General features: G+C 36.3%; 3 protein-coding genes across 11 annotated transcripts; 2 read left to right on the forward strand and 1 right to left on the reverse strand.

The window, feature by feature from the left end:
- Positions 1 to 159: 159 nt before the first annotated feature.
- On the forward strand, positions 160 to 13313 carry LOC119066909 (bestrophin-4). 9 transcript variants are annotated; one of them, XM_037169602.1, is made up of 10 exons: positions 160 to 685; positions 3548 to 3857; positions 8832 to 8942; positions 9015 to 9186; positions 9272 to 9621; positions 9678 to 9958; positions 10032 to 10264; positions 12298 to 12407; positions 12469 to 12548; positions 12613 to 13313. In XM_037169602.1, the coding sequence occupies exons 2-10, from the start codon at positions 3787 to 3789 to the stop codon at positions 13158 to 13160; spliced, it is 1956 nt and encodes a 651-aa protein (XP_037025497.1). In that variant the 5' UTR covers positions 160 to 685; positions 3548 to 3786; the 3' UTR covers positions 13161 to 13313. The 9 variants fall into 9 exon arrangements, with proteins under 9 accessions (XP_037025497.1, XP_037025496.1, XP_037025495.1 ...); XM_037169601.1 differs by having other exon boundaries at positions 160 to 677; XM_037169600.1 differs by having other exon boundaries at positions 160 to 614.
- A 3653-nt stretch (positions 13314 to 16966) lies between these two features.
- LOC119066911 lies at positions 16967 to 20243 on the reverse strand. The gene is made up of 5 exons (XM_037169611.1): positions 19973 to 20243; positions 19686 to 19906; positions 18675 to 19628; positions 18388 to 18596; positions 16967 to 18330 (listed from the first exon to the last, which is right to left on the reverse strand). The coding sequence occupies exons 1-5, from the start codon at positions 20127 to 20129 to the stop codon at positions 17379 to 17381; spliced, it is 2493 nt and encodes an 830-aa protein (XP_037025506.1). The 5' UTR covers positions 20130 to 20243; the 3' UTR covers positions 16967 to 17378.
- A 334-nt stretch (positions 20244 to 20577) lies between these two features.
- On the forward strand, positions 20578 to 23499 carry LOC119066912 (eukaryotic translation initiation factor 3 subunit B). Its single transcript, XM_037169612.1, has 5 exons — positions 20578 to 20793; positions 20946 to 21261; positions 21326 to 21521; positions 21591 to 22941; positions 23018 to 23499. The coding sequence occupies exons 1-5, from the start codon at positions 20691 to 20693 to the stop codon at positions 23104 to 23106; spliced, it is 2055 nt and encodes a 684-aa protein (XP_037025507.1). The 5' UTR covers positions 20578 to 20690; the 3' UTR covers positions 23107 to 23499.

Consider the following 23499-nt stretch of genomic DNA (forward strand, 5'->3'; position numbering starts at 1 on the left):
GTGGTCTTGAAATTAATGTTTGTCGCGAAATAGTAATTTCAAAAATAAAACCGTTTCCGCAAGAAGTCTATATATGAAGAAAGCGCTATCTCTATTCTATTTTACTTTTGACAGCATTAATGTCATCATCATAATCATCACACGACTCGGTGTGGTGTAGTATCCTAAAATCATTAGTGTTGTGTAGTTCGTCGTTCGTAGTGGTGTCTCGTTACGCGAGTTCTTAAAATTCTGAGAAGTTTTTTTTATCATTTACGATTATCGCCCAATTACCTTTTTCCTATTTGTATAGAGGTTTATTAAACAATCTATGTGTTCGAATTGTGCAGTGCGTGATCGGATTCAAAATAGTCTTATTCAGAATAATTTCAAATCTGATATTTTAGTGGTTCGTTTAATCATTAAGACTGAAAAATAGTAATTTTTCGATTGAAACAAAGACAATAATTTTCGTGGTGCTAAACAAAACATTTGTTCATTTCGAAGTACGTCCTTTTTATCTTAAAAAGTGATTAAAGAACTGTCTTTGCAATGACAATAGAGAACATGTAAATCTGTCGTATAATACACCGAGAAAAGTAAACACTAACCTAGGTTATAGCCTTATACATATGGTATGGTTATTATATATCGTGTAGAGGTTGTTGATGATGAGATAATTTCACGTATACTCATAGGTACAAAAGTATGTTATACACTTAACGCCAATTGATTGTTTAATCGTTATAGATACAGACGTGTAAGACTGTTTTTATTTGTTGAATTTGATGATATTTGTGCCGCAAATTACGCAGAAAATGTGGTTCAACTAGCAGTAGATAGAATTACTACCGTACACAAAAGCTGCATGTTCTCTATGCACTCCTTTATAATTTGTAGGTTGTTTTATTGACATCGAAAAGGAAAACATACATTTCCAGTTCAATCTTTGAAGTGCAGACCGTGATTTTATGTTATCATAAAGAAGTGTGTAATCAAGAACGTAATCAACAATCTTCTCCACCACTTCATTTATATGTACTGTTCCGATTTTAAAAAGATAGTTTGAATCTGACGATGTAATTTAAATTCTAACTATTTCTAAGAAAAATGGAGCTTTGATAATTGCGTGATGATGACACACTTCGATATGATTCATATATCGAAACTTGAACCGACAATGTGCGTATACATTCCGATTCCAGCTATGCATAGCTAAAAATTTTGTTCTCGTTTTCTTTCGTGCCAGTCAGTCAATATTGTTCATTTCAGAACAATCACTAGAAGATTTGACGACGCTGAAAGAAACTATGACCATTTACTCGCTCTTGAACTATAGATAAAAGTGTTACTCAGATAAAGTGTTGCACAATATGAATTATTGCTCTTTACATTACACCAAGAACAGTGTAGTGTATTCTTATCAATCTGGGAATTGTACTTCTATTCTATTGAACGAAAAAAAACTTGAGTTGTCGCTTTGTTGCTCTTTCAGATACAATATTTACGGAAATCATATCGACTAGAATTGATTGAATCAAACCGATTTCTATTCAAACTAAATTGTTTGTTATTACAAATGAACCCGATCACTCGAAATCAATTAAACATTTCAATTTCTTAATGACTGTAATTATTAAAACCTTTCCAAGTCATTACGACTTGAAATGGGTACTCGTCTGTAAAACCAGCAACGACTACAAAATGAACAATGATTCAACTTTGTATGATTGAAACTAACGAACTAGACAATCAAACCTTAAAATATAGTTGCAACAACGGACGTTTGACCTTTACAAGTTTAATTTTTGATAGTCCAGAAATAGAGATACATGAGGAGATGAGAAGATTTTACCAAACAAATCAAAAAAAAAAACGTTAAACTCATCAACGGGTTCAAGGGTTATCATGCCAAAAGTAGTTCATAATAAAAATTATTCTCGGATAAAGTGGAACATTTTAAAACAATCCCGTCCAAGACTGGTGATAATCTTGAAAATTAAAATCATAAAAACAAAATGAATTAAACTGCTTCCACAATACAAATAAATTTAACTTGACTGTGTCACTTAAAAAGACGAATGGCTTTAGCGCCAATACAATTTGCAAACAACTAACGACAATTCAATGTGTACATAACAAGTCATTTCTTGTTATGCAGCAGATTGAATGTTATATGTTCATACAAACAATTCATAATTTGTTTTATTTGAATAAATGGATTTGCCGGCGTAAATATTTTTCAGAAAAACAATCTTTTCCATTTGTGGTCAAAGTTAATAAATAAAAGTTAGGATGTTGCATAATTTCACCATTATATGAGTATGAGTGCTTGTTGGTATGCTACACGAGTACTTCTAGTTAGGAAGTATGTAGTAATGTTAGAGGAAGAGAGTATTACGCATTTATGACAAATTTTTACGGTTCCAATAAAATAGAGGTGTAGTTGTCGGCAGAGAGCATTTGAGGCATATTATTTTAATGTTAAATTAATTAACTTTAGTTAATTTCCAAACAGTAAAAGTTTTCGGATACAATCATTAAATCTATTACTTCGTTTGATGAAAGTATAAATTTGAGTTTGAAACAGAATATTTTACGTGTTCTTTTTTGAGTGATAAATTCCACGCGCATCACATTGATTGGCATCTTATGTGGCTGTAAAACATACATGGCTCTTAGCACTGTTCACAGAATCAGATTCTGTTTAATATTTTACTTAAATTTCACTGATTTTACAGTTTCGTCATATATTCACATTCAATGTTGTAGTCGAGTCTTCTTCTGTTTTCAGACCCAGTAAGTTATTGTAAATTGTTGATAGGAATAGGGTGTCCGTTTTTTTGTTGATGTTGTTTTGTGTTTTCTTTATTCCGATCATTTCTTTAATTTGTCTGGACTTGTGGTTGCGATCTTTGAACAGTATTTCAACTTCATTCCACTTCGGTTCGTGTTTCGTTCTAATTGAATGTTCATAGAGGGCACTGTGGTTCGCGTTCCTAATTTGGCGGAATATTTGGCGGAAAGTAAAGACAGATAAAGACAGACGTCTTTTCTTCAAGAAAAGAAACAGAAAACATACAGAATCTTTTACTTCATTAGTTTTATCGTACATTTTGATAGATAAAAAGACACTTGTTATAGGACAACACTGACGTTCACCGATGATTATAACTGCTTAATGTATATTTTTGTTCACTTGTTGCTTGATTTTTTTAATGGCCTAACATTTTATTCGTGGATGACGTTGTAGAACTTAAGTGTCTTTGCTGACACCTCCAAAATATGATTCCTCTAATTAATATCTAATTGTTTGCTGAAGTCACTCAAGCTCTACAACCTCATCCATAAACCTAGACGAGGCTACAGCAGAAAAATCGCTCGGATCCCAACTCTTCTCAAATTATGACGACACTTCCCTTTCTTAAGCAAATAGGAAAAATTTAGCATCTAGTTTTTTGTCATTGTAATATAATTATACTGAAAGCCTCCCAGACATCAACAACCACAACAACAATTTTATAAACAAAAAACAATCAACAGTCGAATATGCTTTCTTACAATTTAGAATTAGTGACTCCATCCATCAGTCGAATCGTACGAATCGGTTGGTGTGTTTGGTATTAAAGCAAACAAAAGTGTATTATAAGATATAAAGTTACATAATGTGATAACGAACTACTACCGATAAAAAATTGGAACTAAAATTGTTAATTAAAATTAGTGTGATATCTCTGTAAATACGTGAACTTATGTGATATCAATTAGTGCTTTACACTTTACAACGCTGCCTTGAATGCTCATGAAATGACCGTTACTTACACCGCTGAAGTTGCCACATGTAGAGGATTCGGTTGCTTTCTCAAATTACTATTTAGGTAAGTGTATAAAGTTTGTCATTCATAAAACTATATGTTCCGTAGATTGTAGGTGTATGCTTCAGAAAATTCAAAATATTTTGACAAAAAATGGTGTTTTTATCACAAAAACACTTCACGCCAAAAACTATAAAAAGTCGATTAAATTGACGGAACATTTTTTTGTTTGTTTTGAGGAGGGTAATCAAACTTAGTGTTTTTCTATCCATAAAATTAAATTTACGAGAACGTATTGTGCATTTGGTTGATATGTGAGACGCATGCTTATGAGACGCACACAACAGCAATTTCCTTTCAGCGTGAAGCAAACTTTTGATAATTTAAAATTTTGACCGCGCGATTTTGGAATTATTTATTCTCAGAATGATTCAAAATTTCTACTTCCAATTACTTGTGTGTGTGTATATGTAATCTCTGTTTATTCAGACGGTTTTTCCATTAGTAAGAATATAATGTGTAAAATTGATCGGCTTCATGCCACACTCAGTGATGAGTCAAAATGTGTTGCTATAGTGTAAAGTTCCAAATTTCAAACAAAAATATTTACTTTCATAACGTAGGTACTTGATTGTTTGTCAGGCCATGAACTCAAATACAAGATTCCAAATCAAATGCTGGCATCACGCTTATAGACTTTAGATATTTTTAGGTCCATGAACAAATACAATTTTTCGAGAAAAACAAGCACTGTTAGTAGTCAGGACATATTTCATATTTAAGGGCCAGCAAACATCAGTTGCAGCTCTCCGTCGCATAATCAAATTAATTTATAATGAGAAATGGTAAATCTGCTAAATTAATATAGATGACTAGGCATATCGATTATCCAATTATTTTGCCCAAGACCCTGGCTATTTAAAAACATTTTACCCAAATTATTTCAAATACATATCCGAAATACCCGAGATTGAAAAGATGCCCAAAACGATGTTCACCATAATCGTTGAGGTTCTGAGTGAAAGGTTTGTTAGGGGTTCGTTGGAATTTCTTAATCTCTGTAATCGACCGGCGGTACAAAACTTTATTTTACCTGGAAACAAGACTAATTCCAGGAATGGCGTTATCTAACATGCAACAAAAAAATTTCACTCATAAAAAGAGCCTGTGCTCAGAACAAGTAACGTTCAATCGAACACAGCTAAACAAACAGAGCAGAATTACTCTTACCTTTCCCATGGTAAATTGCCGTTTCGACCTCCGGATCCAGTGGCAGTCAGAGATTAGCGTGGTCTAACCATCTTCAGTTGCTTCCACGTTACACGATACAGCCGCAAACTTGACGCTTGAACTAGTTTCTTAAAGTTTGTTCAATCGATTTCGTGCCACCTTACGATTGAAATACAGAAAAATTATTGGAAGGTTGCTTCAAAAAACATCCCTTAGACACAGCAGAACGGATTCAATCGAAATCAAGTTAATCAAAATCAAAATAAAAATAAAACAGAAAACAACCCGAAAAACACTCAACCACTTGACCTTAAAAACTTTTTCGAAATAAAGACCTTCGTAAAAATCAAAACTCTTGAACATCCTCAATCATTTACCTTATACGTACTCTGCGCGCCAAGCCTAAAGCTTTCATCACCATCATCAAGCTCGCCATTCGACTTTCTGTTCGACATCCCGTTCGATTTCCTGTTCGATCTTCCGTTCGACTTTCCATATTTCACCTTGCTTTCGTTACGAAGATTGATAATTCTACACCAGCCCACCGTAAATATTTTCATCCATTTCCTCCAATTTTCTTCTTTTAATTCGTCCTTCTTTTCACTCTTTAACAAATCAAATTAATTCACCAGCGGTGACTAATTTCACCAAAGTCACTTCACGTGAATGATGGGGTAAGGGAAGAGGAGTGAACCTCTGTTAGTGTTGTTGAATTTCGGTCTTTCATATTAGTCTATTTACTCCGTTGCCAAATTGTAACGTTAAAAATTGTGTTTGAATTGAAGAAGCCGTTTGATGCTTGAATTGTATCAAAGCCATTTGATGAATAGTCTTCTTCCCATGAATGTTTAAAAGGTATATTAGTTATTTGTTAAAGAGGGGGAAAAATTCGAAATTTCATTTCGAGGGAGTTGCCAGAGTGTAACGAGGTTCATAGGTCAGCCGAGAAAATTAACTTTTTTCCCGAAGTCAACACAACGTTTTTCACAAGAAAGGCTTTCGAAATTTCACCTGAAGTGAAGAATAAAATATTGCACTCGTGTTATATACTTTTTATCGTCCTGTGCTCAAATTAATTTGATTTTTTTTTCATTGGTGAAAGGCATAGGCGTGCCTTTTGTTCAAAAAAATGCATTTCTGAAAATAGAATATTTTAACAAATATATTTAATCAAAAGTTGAATTAGTCGTCTACAAAATCTTCATGATTAGATAGATAGGTGCACTTAACGCAGTTTATCTTCTCTTCAAGAGAATACCACATTTTAATTCTTCAACCGTAATCATTTCGATATAATACATAAACATATCAACAGTTTTTCAAACATAAACATATCAACAATTTTTCAATTCAATTCAATTATCAGAACGTATTCGCACTGTGTATTATTCTCCATTGAATTATGTACATAAAGTGATTCGTCATAAAAATTATGTCACACTAAATGCTATATCTAATTAGTCTCGCATGTGGTGAAAGAGAAGTCAATAACTATGCGGTAAAATTGTATTTGTATTCCATTCATGACATTTAATCAATGTAAATGAGGTGAGGACTGAGGACTGTTTGCTGGATTTCCGCATTACAGAAGGGAGAATTATCTTCCAAGAGAAAAACTATTCCGCTTTGTTTTGCAGTTAGTCTATTAAATGTATTCATTTAACCTCGATATCAACATCTATTCGTTATAATTTTGTGTAATTAACTGATATGTGATCTCATCTAATTATTTATTTAAAATTCAAAGTTAATCTTTGTATAAATGACTCTTAGTCTCACTGATGCGTTGGTTAATATTTGCTGTTCGATATTAATGGGATGTTTATTTGCTCTAGCAACTGAAAACGGGAAAATTTACATTAATTGGGAACATAATGATTTAGTTTAATTTACTTGTAGCGTCATATGACGCAACGTAATACCTTCATTTCTAAGTAAGTCGCCTAGTGTTCGATGCAGAATATTTTGTTTCATTATTGTCCACATACCAATACCTTCATTATAAATAAAGGAGAATTCAAATCAAACTAAGAGCCATCCGAATATGTTAATAGATGCATGGTCTGTTCGCATAGGATGGGACAGAACTGAACATATACGAGAAAATCACATATACTGAAACTAGAGATGGGTAATTGGAGGAAAGCGTTGAGAAATTGTTTGAGAAAACATTGTAATTGTAGAAAGTAAACCTTAAAGTTTCATGATACGTATTGGCTACATCTTCAAATTTTTAATTTACAAATTTTCGTTACTTTGTGTAGATATGATTTCACTGAGTATTCTTCGAGCTATGCTTTCTCAACGTTTTGCTGAGTATATCAATCCATTATCGATTATAAATGACTTCTAATGTTGGGTCAACCGACCTTTATTACAATTCTTTTGCAACATTTCATCTAATTAGTTATTATTCCGCCTGCCGTTTCTACACGGCTAAATAGTCAGATAATGATAGCGAAAGAATCTTTGACGGGGCCCGTTTCTTCTAATGATTTTATAAGGCATGAATAATAATTTTCAAAACTAATTTTTAAATTAAAATCTAACAATCATCAAAGTCTGTTGTTTTGTTTTTCAATAAATCAAATCCGACACACTTCCGTAGGCAATAAGGTTAGGTGTTACTAGGTGTATTTTGCGAGTTTGCCATAATCTTCACTGGCACAAACAGAGTGACATTGTCTTTCAATGTTAATGCTCAACATATTACTTTAAAATGTTCACTCTAAACCTTAGAGTCTAAGTAAGATCTAAATTAAAGTTAACGGTTTCTGACATAAGATGGTCAACAGTTTTAATGGACAAATCATTTGGCGAATTCCAAGACCTGTCATAATAAACGATATTTCGTTTTAACCTGGTTCAGACGGCAAGTATATGACCAGTATTATTATCGGATCTCGGATCTATTACTAACATCGATCAACGTATTTTCAATCGGTCGATTTCTGATTTCAAATCTTGTACTTCAATGTTTTTAACTTGCATTTTACTATATGAATGACCATATTTACCAGAGCTTGTCATTATTTTTTTCGTCGTTATTGGTACTTTCAGACGTAACTTAGATGGAATTTCAAACGTCCTTTTACACATAGATCATCTTATATGGTGTTTTGAAGTTTCATTATTCAAGGGACAGATTTACTTCATTCTTTACTCGTAACAAAAAGACTTTTCTTACAAAAGTGGCTTGACATTCTGCAGACATATATTATCCTCATCGACAACAAAACGCTCATTCCATGGGAACGTGGGAACGGGAAGAATTAGAATTTTAGAATTTAGGAATTTTTGATAGGATTCAGACTGTTTATGTGAAACTACTTAAACTACTACGGTACTACTTAAGTGTAAGCTATATAAAGCTGCTGCAGTAGATACAGCATTTGAAATTAGAAAAAACAAACGTCCTACGTTCCCACTTCCATGGATTGATTCAAAAATGAATGATGACTTCAAGCTAATGTCATATTGTATAGCTAAAGTTGAAGTAGAAGATTTTATATCAATCTAATAAGAATACACTTAGACAACTGCAAGACTCAATAACTATCAAATATAAGCTTGCCGCCTGTGAAATGTTAATAGCAACTGAAATAATATTGAGAATAAATGGTCTGAAGAGCTAATAACCGTCTATAAGGACACATTAACGTTTTATTCCAAATTTATTGAGCAAATATCACGTATACAATCTTCCTGTATATCGAAATTTGCCTTGTCACCTTGTTTACCTTCACCTTGTTATTAGTATCGTAATTTCCAAGTTAACTTTTATTTGTATCCCAATTTTCATTGCAGATGGCGAGGCAGCATTTACAAGCTAGTATGGCTAGATTTAGTGTGCTTTTTATTTATATATTACTTTTTGAACATAATGTACAGAGCAGTATTAGACGAAAGTCAGAAGAGGTAAAACAAAACGAAACGACAAATTTCTGATTCTTATTTTCAGGTGCTAATCTTCTATTCGTTAATTTTCAGAATATTCGAAGGAGTAGTGAAGTACTGTGCAGCGTATAGTAATCTTATTCCACTCTCGTTTGTGTTAGGCTTTTATGTTTCAATTGTGATGACTCGATGGTGGCAACAGTATTCATCGATTCCATGGCCCGATTCGTTAGGGGTCTATGTCTCGGCCAATGTCCACGGTCAAGTAAGTAATCAACACAACCCGTAAACGAGTATCTATTACCTAACCTTTTCGACGTGACTTTAATTTCAAATACTACATTTTCCAGGATGACAGAGGCCGTCTAATGCGTCGTACAATAATGCGTTATGTTTGCTTATGTCTTACCATGGTTCTAACGAACATTTCTCCCCGAGTGAAAAAACGATTTCCAACGTTACAACATCTCTATCAAGCTGGTCTCCTAGCAGAAAATGAGAAAATTGTTATGGAAACGTTCAACAGTAAATTTAAAAGTTATTCGAAGCATTGGATGCCCATTGTGTGGGCAGCAAGTATTATAACACGTGCACGAAAAGAGGGACGAATTCGAGACGATTTTGCAGTTAAGACGCTAATCGACGAACTAAATAAATTTCGCGGTCAAGCTGGACTTCTTATTGCATTCGATACGATTAGGTAAGCCAATGACCTTTATTTGTGTTCAATTTGTTCTTATTTTCTATGTTCCGCAGCGTTCCTTTGGTTTACACCCAAGTCGTGACACTTGCCGTCTATTCGTATTTTGTAACGGCTGTTGTGGGTCAGCAATGGGTGGAAAATAAAACGATAGAGGAGGGATTCCTGAACATGATCGATATGTATTTTCCCATATTCACGTTGTTACAGTTTTTCTTTTACATGGGCTGGTTGAAAGTGGCCGAATCGCTGATTAATCCGTTCGGTGAAGATGACGACGACTTCGAAGTGAATTGGATGGTTGATCGAAACCTTCAAGTGGCCTACATGATTGTCGGTAATTTCCGTTGACTTTGATCAAAGATATGTGGTCAGAACGTGCTAAACGCATAATTACTTAATCTTTACAGACGAAATGCACAACGATCATCCGGAATTGATCAAGGACCAATACTGGGATGAAATCTTTCCAAACGAGTTGCCTTACACAACCGAAACCATGGCATTCAAGGAAAGCCATCCGATGCCATCAACAGCAAACATTCCTGCTGCGTTGAATGCACGTCAAGGAGGAAAATTTGACGAAATGGTCGGTAAAAGTGTATATTCCGTTAATTACAAGTTCCCAGACAGTAATATCGAGGTTAGAGTTTTGCCTGAGTGGCAGTACCATTTTTTTTATTGTTTTCTTTTTCGAAAGAAATGTCTTTTCTCTTGTGGTGTGGTGATGGCGGATAAATACGCTCAAGACGATGAGTCATTTTGTGCACGGATTTTGCTTTGATAGTTACACAAAATTACAACACCTACCACCACGTTAACACTACGGGTGCATTATTTTGACCATATTAAGTTTCAAGTATAAAAATATTTTGTTATGCAAGTGGTAGTGTAGTAGCAGTAGTTCTAGTTGGTATGGTAAGTTTAAGGTAGTCGTGATATTTTGCTTGGACCCTTGTCGAATCCGGGAAACATAAGTCACAGAACACTCGTTTGAAACGTTGTAAATAGCACAAATATCAACACCATGAGTTATTACTGTTGTCGCAATATTGGGAGTCCTGACAATTACATGTTTCTTGTTAAGGTTAAGATTGACTGGCAATGTTGAAAAGTATGCAAGCTTTTCGGTGAAAGTTGAGGTCACACAGCCCGTTAATTTGTCTCTCTATAAACGACGACTAAGCTTCACAACCGCTCTCCAAATAATTTGATACCCAAGACTATCTGAGAGCTGCAATTTTCATGTTTGTGTCATCTCTTTTTTCAACAGATCTTTCACGGTAACTTCAGTTAAAAAGATTGAAGTAGTAGAATGATTGTTTTTGCTTTACAAAGGATTTTGCTGACAAGGTACATTTGTTAACATAATTCAAGAATGCCAAAAATTTCATTGTCGTTGCAATGCAATAATCGAATCAATTTTATTGTCGCAAAATAGCTTTCGTTCGAGGGGACCTAGCCTTCAGGCACTTTTTTATCCGTTGGACGACAAATTTTCTTGTCTTCAATTTAAGAGTAATTATCCGATGTGTTGTCTTGTCTTGATTATGGTCACAACGAACAATTTCTGTTGCCCTTAGATTTCCACAATCATTAAGTTTGACAAAGTGTTGCCTTCCTTTGACTTCACCAAAATTGTTGAAAAAATTTCTTTTATTCAACGAAGTGCGAACGAAACGTTTTACCGTTTACAATCATAGTGCGGACGAACAACAGGACAAAAGAATGCTGATTTCGGCTTATCACGCCATCATCAGTGCAATCATAGATTCGTCTCGAATCGTAAACAGTAACACGTTTCGTTCGCCCTTCGTTAAATAAAAGAAATTTTTTCAACAATTTTGGTCAAGTCAAAGCAATACAACACTTTGTCAATGTTGAATTGACCAAGCAATACAACAATTTTATTAATAATTAAGTTTTCTGATGACGCGTCGTGACGCCTTCTGAACCTTTGTAATCTAAGAATTTTTTTTGGATAATCACTCTTAAAAGGGTAGAGAAAATTTAAAGTAAAGTTTGTCTTATCGTCAGCTTCTTGGTATATATTTAACAACCAACCGTTTGTTGCATCACTAAGATTTTTCTAATTATTCAATCGCCGCATTTCGTATACATTTTATTCGTTCCTCGTCTCTCCATGGGCATGCTGGAGTGACGAATGATGAAGTATTTAACAACAAATTAATATTGTAAGGGACGTTCATGAGTCGTCAGTGTATGGATCTAAAATAAATTGACCAAAGTCTATAACGACTTTAGAATTAACTCTTTTCATCTCCATTCTTAGTACCGTGAGACAGTATTTTAATCTGATTTTTTTAAATAATGGAATGTTAAAGTAGGAATAACGAGAGAGATCGCTCATCAATTGTTTAACCGTCTATCGAATGAAGTATGGTTTCCACTCAACAAAAAGTTCTCCGTGTGAGAGCGAGCTGTCAAAGCGAAAATTTGAAAAAACACAATTTTGGCTCTCACACGGAGAATTTTTTTGGTAAATTGAAATCAAGCCTTAAGAAGCGAAAAGTTGTGTCGAAAATATGATTATCGATCTCTCGACATTTTTGTTTTTGTATTAAATTTGCATGATTTGGGAACTGGCTGAAATTGTACATTCGAAGCGTCGAATTCGTTTCGATTTTACATTTTCCTTTAAAATAAATTTTCCAGGGTGACGACGCAGCGTCAGGAATTCATTTCACCGCTGGTCGTAATAGAGGGTCACGTCATGGTTCGTCAGCGAGTGTGTCCAGCATGGCAGTACCCAATTCAATGACAAGGTATTTTAGGACCATACAAAATCAAATCTTTAGTGCATTCATTGACTTGATTTCATATCAGGACTAACACAGTTGCTTCGGCTTTGAAAAGATTCTTCAGTACGGACAGTTCTAAGTCAGCACCGATTCCATCTCCTGATAGTAAGTGTGCGACAGCATTAAAAGCTCACTTTCAGAAAATTATTGTAACCTCTTACTCCATCAGTTCGTCTCACTGGATCAGCCAGCTCTGCTAGTATATCAAATCAATATCCATCAAGATATCCCGCAGGCAGCATGAAAATAACGGACCAGACGATTGAAGAAGTAGATGAACAATTGACAATAACGTCGATGCGTGCCAACGAACCTCGGCCAACTGCTCAAAGTATTTTCATGCCACCACCGAGTCAACCAGTCGATGTTCCGACCACAACGTATATGGCCAGAAATTACAACCGTATGCATTCAACCGTTGAGCCTCCCACCTCCAATTCATTCATTTTCCCGATGAACAATGCTGATATGGAATATTTTGTCAGTGCATCAGCACCCACTCCCACCATCGAATGTCCTGACACACAAAATTCACCGAACGATGATGGCTTCGATTTTAACATTAATTTCAGAGAAATTGAACAAACTGAACCTCAGACGTTAGACGAAGATGATGATTTCGAGAAATTGCGGCTGGCACGTGAAAAAGAGCGACTCGAACGACAGAAACAGAAGCTGGCAAGGTCAATAAGTACTCAGCCGAATCAGAATCCTTGAATAAATGATTAATTTAGTGTATTACTTGAACATCACCGAATGATATGTTTTTATATATATATTCCTATCTATTCCTAAAAATGCATCGCTTTAATCGCTTTAATTAATTTATTTTAAATACAGAACCGTGATCGATTCATTCACTAGGACCAACCTTTTCTTTTTCTTTTATTTCCAAACGACTCAACTCAATAACTTTTCTTATTCTTTGGACAATCAATTTATAAGGACATTGAACGATGGAGATGGACATATAATGCATTCGACCTTACGAGCTTTAATTTTTGATTACGCTTACTTCCAACACTTCACTTGCACAAACAACTGATTCATCAGCTGATTCATGTTAAATTTTAGCTTCCAGCATTCAGCTCAAATTTGTTAACATCTGTGTTACTAGGCTTCTAAATTTAGTGAAAGAATAAAAATTTCTAAAATTTGAATGGTTTTTTCTTCCCTCTATCAAATCAGTTGAACTCCATATCACCTGTTATACTGTCGTGAAATTTCCTTCGTTAACCTGTCACAGACGGCAAGCATAGTAACAGTTTTACTATCTGATCTATTACTTCATTTGATCGAATATTTTCCTAGATTGATTTCAAAAATCTTTTACTTCATTTGTTTTGAACATGCTTTTTTGCTATATAAGACCTCTTTAGTCAGAGATTGTCGTTTATTATTACTGTCGTTGTCGATAACAGATGACAGCCGTCTGTAACAGCCGCCCTCGGATACTTTTTCTCATCTGGATACGAGATATCACTTTACTTCCCTTGCATAGTAATGTACTATTAATGTGAATTCAATTCCCTTCCACAAGAAAATTAATTGGAATTTTGGGATGTAAACCTTTTTGAAACGAATCGCTTAACCGGTTTTTGGGAATGGAAAAAATGCGGTTTTATTCCCTAGGATATATTTTTGAAGAATTTTATTGAGTTTACAGGTAATTTAGTTCTTCTATGACTAGTATCGTTCTCTTTTCCGGAAATGTCAGTGAAACTTAGCTACCTTTGCTATGACTTCGATTCCACAAATAAAACGATGTGGACAAATTAATTTGACATAAAAATCGAAGAGTCATGTCTGTTAGATCTCGGTAGCAGAAAGCTTTCGCCCTCAGGCACAGTTGCCATGACATAAATCGAAGAAGAAGAAGTTTCAACTCAGAAAACTCCTAAGTTTAGTGATTTAGAAATGGGTCTATTTAACCGGTTAACCGCGGTTTTTGAACGAGAACAACCGGAAACTCTACGGATTCCGAATTCAGTCCCCGTTTGCATTCCATAATGGAATTGTGTTGAAATCGATGGAACTTTTAAGTCCACAAAAGTAAAAGGAGAAGTCCAAAAAATAATGTCCTCCTAAACAGCTACCTTTTCTTCACAGCACTTGAGAAGTTGGGGAAATAATGACGGCTAAGACGAACTAACATAAAATTGTACGTTCCTATAACATCGCGCTCGTTCAAACTAATACGAAAATGATGGATGATGGAATCTTTAGGTCTAGTGCTACTAATCAGGTGAAACATCATTTTTTAATGCCAGACTACTTGCGTCATCAACTAAAGAATCTTCAAAGTGGCTGCAAGTGGTTCCATCGAGTCAATTGGGATTGTTACTGGATAATAACACTGCTAGAATTGCTGTTGGTCTTCGTTTAGGTTCTTAATTATGCGAAGAACATAAATGCATTTGTGGTGAGATAGTTGCAAAAGATGGTTTGCATGGTCTCTCATGTGCTAAATGTGCAGAAGGAAAACTCGCTAGACATGGCAACATGAATATGATTTTCTCTCATGGTTTTTCTAGTGCAGGTATTCCTAACATAATACAACCACCTGGTATCTCAAGAGATGATGGTAAAAGACCTGATGGAGTGACTTTGATACCATGGAGTCATGGTAGGTCATTGTTGTGGGATGTAACTGTTAGAGATACAATGGCTGCATCGTATATTACCGATTCATGAAAGAAAGCACGGTCAATTGCTGACAAAGCGGAGAGGCATAAACATAATCATTATATGAAATAAGGACAAATTGGGATCATTAATGAAAAAAGCAACTGGTGAGGCTAAATCAAAGGACTATCTTTTGCAACGAATTTCAATCGCTATACAACGTGGAAACGCTGCCTGTATTTTGGGCACATTAGGGAAAAAGAGGATAGATGATTTTTATTTATTGTAAATTATTTTTTTGAAAAGATCGCTTTTTTACTGGCTGCGTCATTCTTGTGAGCAGTCTTTTTTTCCACACTTAAATAAATGAATCCAAGTGTCGTTATTTTTTAATGAATTGTTTATTAAAAAATCGATCATCAGAAGCGTTTTAACATCATCGAAAACTATACGTAGGAAAATATCAAAATTTACAGTGCAAAAGCATACTGTAATGAACACCTAAAATATCTGCTGTGTCCAGGGCCGGATTAGCATTTACAGCGCCCTGGGCAATGAGCCTTGCAGCACCGCATGAAAAATTTATTGAAGAAATTGTTTCCCACATTGTCAACCAAATCAAATAAAATGTTTTCAACATTTCCTCAAGAATATTATTTTCTAAGTAATGTGTAGTTAGAAACGGCGAGCGAGGCGAGGTGGCAAGCTTATGATAACATATAACCATATATGAATGAGAGATATATGATATAACCAGAGTTTTCGTGATTAATTCGCAAAACTTTCCCACAAACAAAAATCAAGTAAAGTTATAAAAAGGTTTCGCTCGTATTTTTCGGGATTTTAAGTTTGAAGTTTGTAGAATGAATCCGAAACAATTTTTTCTTGAAATTCTTCTTGAAGAACAAATCAAATCAAACAAATTTATTTAGCAAATAGCTATTTTCAAATACAAAGTTCCATAATCACAGACATTGAAAAATGAACACTACAATTCAAATTTACATCACAATTCTATAGTTTCATTCAGGTGTTCTTTCAATTTACACTCGAATGTCCTCTCATTATTCTCACTTTTCACTTCCCTTGGAAGATCGAAAGAACATGAACGCGTTGTGAGGAAAAACCAAGAAAAAAACGTGAATTTTTGACACAATATTTAACTGATACTGTTACAGTTTCATATTGCGAGATTTACTCTACTTGGTAAGGCAACGCACTGCTCCTAGCATGAACGCTACTTTGACAAACGTCGAGTTTCGAGGCTTTTGTGATGAGAGCTACCGCTTAAGATTGATTGTATTGTGTGTTTGAACTCACACAACTAAAACAAGTCACCTATCTTCACGAAAGAAACGCAGTGCCTACTGTGACTTCATCAGCCTCCAAATATTTCTTATGTTCATGCTAGGAGCAGTGCGTTGGGTAAGATCATGATTCGGAAAAAACGACTTGCGTTGAAGCAATTTCAAGGATCTAGGACTCGGGATCCCAAAAGTATTGAAGTTTAGGGCACTCTAGAATGATCCTTTGTCTTCACTCTGAAAGTGTTAGATCTTGAAATTTAGGTAATTGGCCTTGGATTTCGACAAAAAAAATCGCGAATATATGCCATGAACAATTTTCAATGGGCGAAAACGGATTTGTTCTGCAGCTTTTCCAGCTGCTTTATTTGTTCCAAACTTCCGTTGTCCGGCGATCATGAGCAGGTTTCAGCTCATGAGGAATTTACAAAATTTTCGAAAATTCCTCATGAGCTAAAAGCTTTCCATCATCCGACTATCACCGGCGGCTGACGAAAATGAAGCAATGGAATGGTTGTTGAAAATTATTTATAGTGTCTTCAGCCAGAAGCCTCAAAGTTCAACTTTTCTAAAGCAGGACCATCAAAAAAACGCTTTAAATAACCAAATACGAACAGCCTTGGGTTAGTCGATGTGCGTGTATTATTCAAAAATATCAAGTTAGATGTATATATGCATTTCTTGTAGCTCACATTTACCCCAAGAATGTAATGTACAGACACAAGCGAAGCGAGCGCGATTTTTTTTTAAATCGACGTTGATTTGTGCATGACTTATGTTGAACGTGAAATTGTCGAGAAAATTTAATTTCTAAGCGCCCCTATTTTCCCAGCGCCCTGGGCCGGGCCCACTTTGCCCATGGGTTAATCCGGCTCTGGCTGTGTCATCGATCTCTTATTTTTATTAGTCTACTTGGTTCCACACATCACACGATATAAATGTGTGGAACAAATTGGACTAAATAAATAAGCGACATTAGGAACTTAGAAAATTACTTGTTCAATTCTTACTTCCAAAACTCATCTGACGACGACGAGCTCTTATGGCCAGTTGATATTTTCCTTCCAACGGAGCTCTCCGATGACGTGGATCTCTTCGACGCATTTTCTATTTCCATTTTCTCGAACAATGAAGAAACATCTTTGGTACGTTCTGCGATTACAGCGTCTGCCGCACTACGTTCAATAATTGCGTTACTTTTCTCGATAACTTCTACCTTTTCAATGCTGGACAATTGAGTTAGCGCATTCTCAAATTTATTTCCTATTGTCTCGGAAGGAATAGATACCGGCGAATTGATGACAATTTCTGAACCTTTCGTCCTAATTGATGTATCGGATTGTTGCGACTGTCCGACTTCAAACGATTCAGCCTTTTTCGAGCTTATTACAGGCGAAGTATCACGTGAGTTTGAAACGGACTGGGCATCTCCGTTGCTAGTGGATATTCGTAGACGAGTTTTGGTTTCATTTTCCTTTGATTTCTTTGGAATGGACGTGATTTGCATCGGAACTGGAATTTGACTGATTTTATCAGCCGATGTGGCGTACTCCTTCTCCTGCACTATTATCGAAGGAATCGCGGAGTTCGCATTTTGCTTCTTACTGTTATCATTTAATGCTCCCGTCGTTATCAAATTGGAGTGCAATATCTTGTAGGGATTCTTGAACTGACTGGTTCCGCTGATATTTCGAGGTACGGCTATTGGTTCATTGGCGACAATTGGATCGGTGAGAGTTAGATTTTCATGGCATTGGATACTTGTTGTCACATTCTTTCTTGACCTGTCAGGTACAATGAAAGTTTTCATCATATCGCTCCTAGTTCGTTCGTACTGCTGCCACACGTTGTCTATATCATCGGTGAGAAATTGTTTTTCTTCGTTTTGTTTTTTCAGGTACTTGTGGAACGACTTGTCCAATTGTTCGCTCTCGATCTCCAGTTCATGTAAGCGATTTCTGTAAGGAAATTTCTGTCAAAATTTATATCGAATCCTCAGAATTGGTCAAACAAACTTTGTAACTTGTACCATATTGTCGATAGCTGGTTCGACTGGACGAGGCGGTTCATTTAAGAGTTCAATTGTTTTGTTAATGTTATTCACAGTTTTGGCTTTGGGTATTATTTTAGGGCTGCTCGATGGCAGAGTTGTCTCGTTTGTATTTCCCACAGGCACGCGGTTATTGCCAGTTTGAATATTGTTTGAAACCGATGGATTGAGCACCTTAAAGGAAGAATAACAGAATTTGAAAAGACATCTTCACTCGAATCTGTGAGACATGAAAAATGGAAGCCAACTCACCATCTCATCGCTAGTCATAGTCTGTGTAGAGGCACGCACCAGATTTTGTTTCCAATGATTTTCCTTTTCTTTCAACAGTCGTAGCTTCTCGTCAATCAATTCGTTAAAATCGTCTCGTCGGCTTTGCATTACCGGTGAACGCAGCATTGTTTGGCGAAATTTTTCGAACGTTTTTTGCTTGTAATGGAACTTTATCAACTTTCGAGTGGTTTCGTATTTTTCGTTGAAATACTCTTTGATCCTGCGGACTTCGTTGGCAATAGCTTTTTCTTGTGCGAGTTCCAAATTTTTAACAAATCGTTGACCGAAAGCAGACTCCGTCACTTGATTCAACCATTCGGTGTAATTTCTAGTCGGCGATTTGGCACTTTCAGCAGCATTCTGCGATGTTTGTTGATTGATTTTGGAATACTGTGCCACATTTCTGGAACACCATTCAACTTCATTGGTTAGACGAGTTATACTCTTGACCATCTCGGTTACTTTTCTGCCCTTCCGATTCGATTTCGATAAGTTTGTCAGACTTTCAGTTATTTTGTCCAGTCGTTTATTCAGTTCACAGATTTTCAATGAACTCCTCGACTGCTGGTCATCTGATTTGGCTGGCTCCTTGAACTTTTTGGTGTTCTCAGAAATTTCAACTAGATGCTGCGATAACAGTTCGAGATATTTGTAAAAATGCTTGTAATACTTCGAATTCAGTTCATCCATCTTTGACTTCTTTGGATTGTTCTTGCAATGATGACAACTGTTATCTCCTTCCTGTGATTGCGGCAGTAAATTTGCATCATTTTGTGGTTTACTGGGTTGACTATTTACGGGAATCGTTTGGCTCAATGTTTTTATGATGCAGAATAGCAGTGATGAGTCGGCTAGTGTTCCATCCCTTTCTTGCGGTTGTTTGTACATTTGAAGAATTTCGGTTTTGTGATCTGAACGATCCAAAGCTAACGCCTGCAAATTGTTCATTTTAATCAAATTAATTCAATTGGCGAAAGCTTTCGTACTCGCCTTCATTATATCATTCAACTCGGCCGAATCGAAACGAAATTTTCTAGTTTTTTCAAAGTCTGGAAGAACATTCTTATAAGGCACTTCGGAACTGAATACGGACAATGAGAAGTGGCAATTCTGGTCGTACAAAAATTCGGCTACTAGTGTATTCAATACTAAAACCATCGACGATAGAACCATTCGTTGTGATTGTTGGTATTGGACGGCAATTTGACGACCTAAGTATAGCAGCCAATCAAATTAAAGATTCAACATCTACCACCGGACGCTGGACGGATTCATACCCAATGCTGTCTTTCCGAAATTTGTAATTAAATCCGATCTGAGTTTCGACTGCAGTTCCTTTGAAATGTCTTGCTGTTCGACCCATTCGATTAAATTCTGTTTGAATTCATCCTCCGGAATATTTTTGATTTCATTCAAGTCGACTCGGGCGGCCATATTAATGGAATTTTGATTTTGTTTTATACTTTCGCTAGGTCAATGTAAAACGATCAACAATCTGTTTCGATAAAGGCGGTTGTTTATTCCAGCAAAAACAAACAAAACACTAATCGATTCAAACGTCAACGGGGTCAACGGCAAATATCATGAAATCTAGTAGAGTGTGATCTGGTACGAATCAGTGTCATTGACTTTCAGAACCCAGGTTCAGATCGTTCAGATTAAACTTTAGACTTTCCTGCATTTCGCCTCTTTCAGAACCTTAAACTTTGCAAAATAATTTGCAAGCGACCCGATGACCCCATGTTAAATGTTTAAAACTCCTCTTTTTACTTTAAAAAAATTATTTTTTTTTGAAAACCCCGCCTATAAGTTAGTGTCATGACGTTTATTGGACAACCCTTTGCTCAAACGTCATCTTCTATACTCCACTCCTACCAACATAAAAAACATTAAAAAGTCTTTTCGTGCTCTGCATTTGGCTGAGACTTCAAACCGCATAAATTTTGCTATTTTTATTTTCACGAAAATAGTGAATTTATCGAAAACTAACCAATTATGGCGAAGAAGAAAAACGAGCAGTACAGTGACGATGATCAGGACTATGATGAGCCGAATTTCGATGATCCAGAGGGTTTCGTAGACGAGGCTACCGATGAAGGTGTGTGAAAAAAAAATTAATCGAAATGCTTATGCCAGCACAGCATGGCTGATGGTGACACATAACCTAAATCTAATTAAATCAATTCACTTCGGATTGTTGAGACTTATGTTCCGCGGTGTAATTAACAAACGAAATTGTGTAATTTGCAGAATTGCTGGGCGATTTTTTGTTGAGCAAACCATGCGAAACGGATGGAGTCGAGAATGTTGTTGTTGTCGACAATATTCCGAAAGTTGGACAGGCACGTCAAGAGAAGCTGCGATCGGTGATTGAAAAACTCTTTTCCACTTTCGGTCAAATCAACAAGGAATTTTATCCGGTCGATGAAGAGGGTAACACCAAGGGATTCGCATTTCTGGAATATAAAAATTCGGAGAATGCCGAAGAAGCTGTGAAATCGTTGAACAATCATCGATTGGATAAGTCGCATACGTTTGCGGTGAATTTGTTTACCGATTTTCAAAAGTAAAAGATTGCATTTCTTTTGCGGCGAGTCGAGTCGATATGAGTAACGGTTGTGTCTATTTAGGTATGAACATATTCCCGAGAAATGGGAACCGCCAACACCGCAACCTTACAAGGTTCAAACGGATCTGTACAATTTCTTAATCGAACCGGACGGTTACGATCAATATTGTGTTGCTGCTGAAACGGCACCTAATGCTATCCAGGTTCAATTCTGGCAGAATACACTTCCTGAACCGATGGAATTGGAAACCAGAGATGTAAGTCGTAGAAGATCCGGACCTTTCGACGAGCCTTATTTTTAACATTTTCGTTTCGACATTTTCTAGCGTTTCACCGAAACCTTTGTCAAATGGTCACCGCAAGGAACCTACATTGTAACCTTCCACAAGCAAGGTGTTGTTTTGTGGGCTGGTACAACATACGCTCGGGTCAATCGTTTCCAACAGCAAGCCACTCATTTCGTTGATTTTTCGCCATGTGAAAACTATCTTGTCACCTACGGTCCAACACCAGACGGCCAAAAAATCATCATCTGGGACATTCGTACCGGCTTGGAGAAACGTACATTCCTTTCGAAAGGAAACATGTCTCGATTCCGTTGGTCGCACGACGATCGTTACGTTGCATACATGGGCGAAAATGCGATTTTCGTTCACGAGACCCCAACCTTCTTCCTTTTGGATATGAAATCGATTAAGATCCAGGGCATACGCAACTTCAGCTGGTCGCCCACCGACAACATCATTGCTTACTGGGTGGCTGAATTGGTTGATGTGCCAGCTAAAGTCACACTGATGGAAATTCCACGCCGAACGGAAATTCGTAATAAGATTCTGTTCAACGTAGCCGAATGTAAGATCCATTGGCAACAGAGCGGTGACTATTTGTGTGTAAAGGTCGATCGCTTCTCCAAATCGAGAAAGGACAAAAAGGATTCGGACGTCAAGTTCTTGGGAATGTTTTACAATCTGGAAATTTTCCATATGCGTGAAAAGGACATACCGGTGGATTCAGTGGAAATTAAGGAATTGATATTGGCCTTCGCTTGGGAACCGGTCGGTACGAAATTCGCCATCATCCACGGTGAACCGAATATTGCCAACGTTAGTTTTTACGAGGTGAAAAAGGGCCAGAAACCAAATTTGGTAAAGAAACTGGAAAAGAAAGTGTGCGGTCATTTGTTCTGGTCGCCGCGCGGTCAATTCATTGTGCTAGCCAACTTAACAATGGGAACATTCGAATTCGTCGACACCGAAAATGATTTTGTCGTGATGAATTCAGGCGATCATTTCCGTGCATCAGAGGTGGAATGGGATCCGACTGGCCGTTACTGTGTGACCGGCGTGTCGGCATGGAAGGTGAAAGAAGAGAACGGTTACTACATATGGTCGTTCCAAGGGAAAATCATGAAACGTGTCATGTTGAAGAATTTCGAGCAATTCCTGTGGCGTCCACGACCGAAAACACTGCTCACCGAACAGCAACAGAAGGAAATCAAGAAGAATTTGAAGAAATACTACGCACAATTCGAGAGCAAAGATCGTCTGCGTACGACTCGAGCATCAAAGGAACTGCTGGAGAAACGGGCCCAATTACGAGAACTGTTCATGGAATATAGAACGAAACGAATTGAGGATTACAATAATCAGAAGACCAGGCGATTAGAATTAAGAAATCGTAAGTTGACCGAACGCCAGATATTTAGCGAGCGACAGAAGCTAACCAAATTTTTCTTTTCATTTTCAATTTACAGATGTAGACACAGATAATCTTAATACCGAAGACGTGGAAGAGGAAATTGTTGAATTTTTGATCAAAGAAGAAACCACAATCATCGAGTAAACGGCATAGCGATTGAGGGCATTCAACAGTAAGCAAACGAGTCACCAGTAAATTTGCAACAAAACGAACTTGCGACGAGTTTGCTTGGCTCCAAACGTTTCTCCATCTCCATTTTTTTAACCGAAATTTTACCACACAAACATTTTGTAATAAATTGATTTAGTGTCTTACTCTCAAGTAATTCAACTTGTTTCATTAAATCATTATTATTTTCCCCGTAATCAAACTAGGATTTCGTCGAAAATCCGTTTTGTGTACACTTTTAAGATCGACATCGGTGATAGAATAATAATTCTAATTCTTTTTTTTATTAAATTGTAAAATGACCGTAGCAAAGTATGAAATTTTAGTGAAAAATAAAATGTATGCGGAAATGTGTGGACTGGAACTTTA

This window comes from Bradysia coprophila, chromosome IV, assembly GCF_014529535.1.
Source record: "Bradysia coprophila strain Holo2 chromosome IV, BU_Bcop_v1, whole genome shotgun sequence".
NCBI classification, from domain to species: Eukaryota; Metazoa; Arthropoda; class Insecta; order Diptera; family Sciaridae; genus Bradysia; species Bradysia coprophila.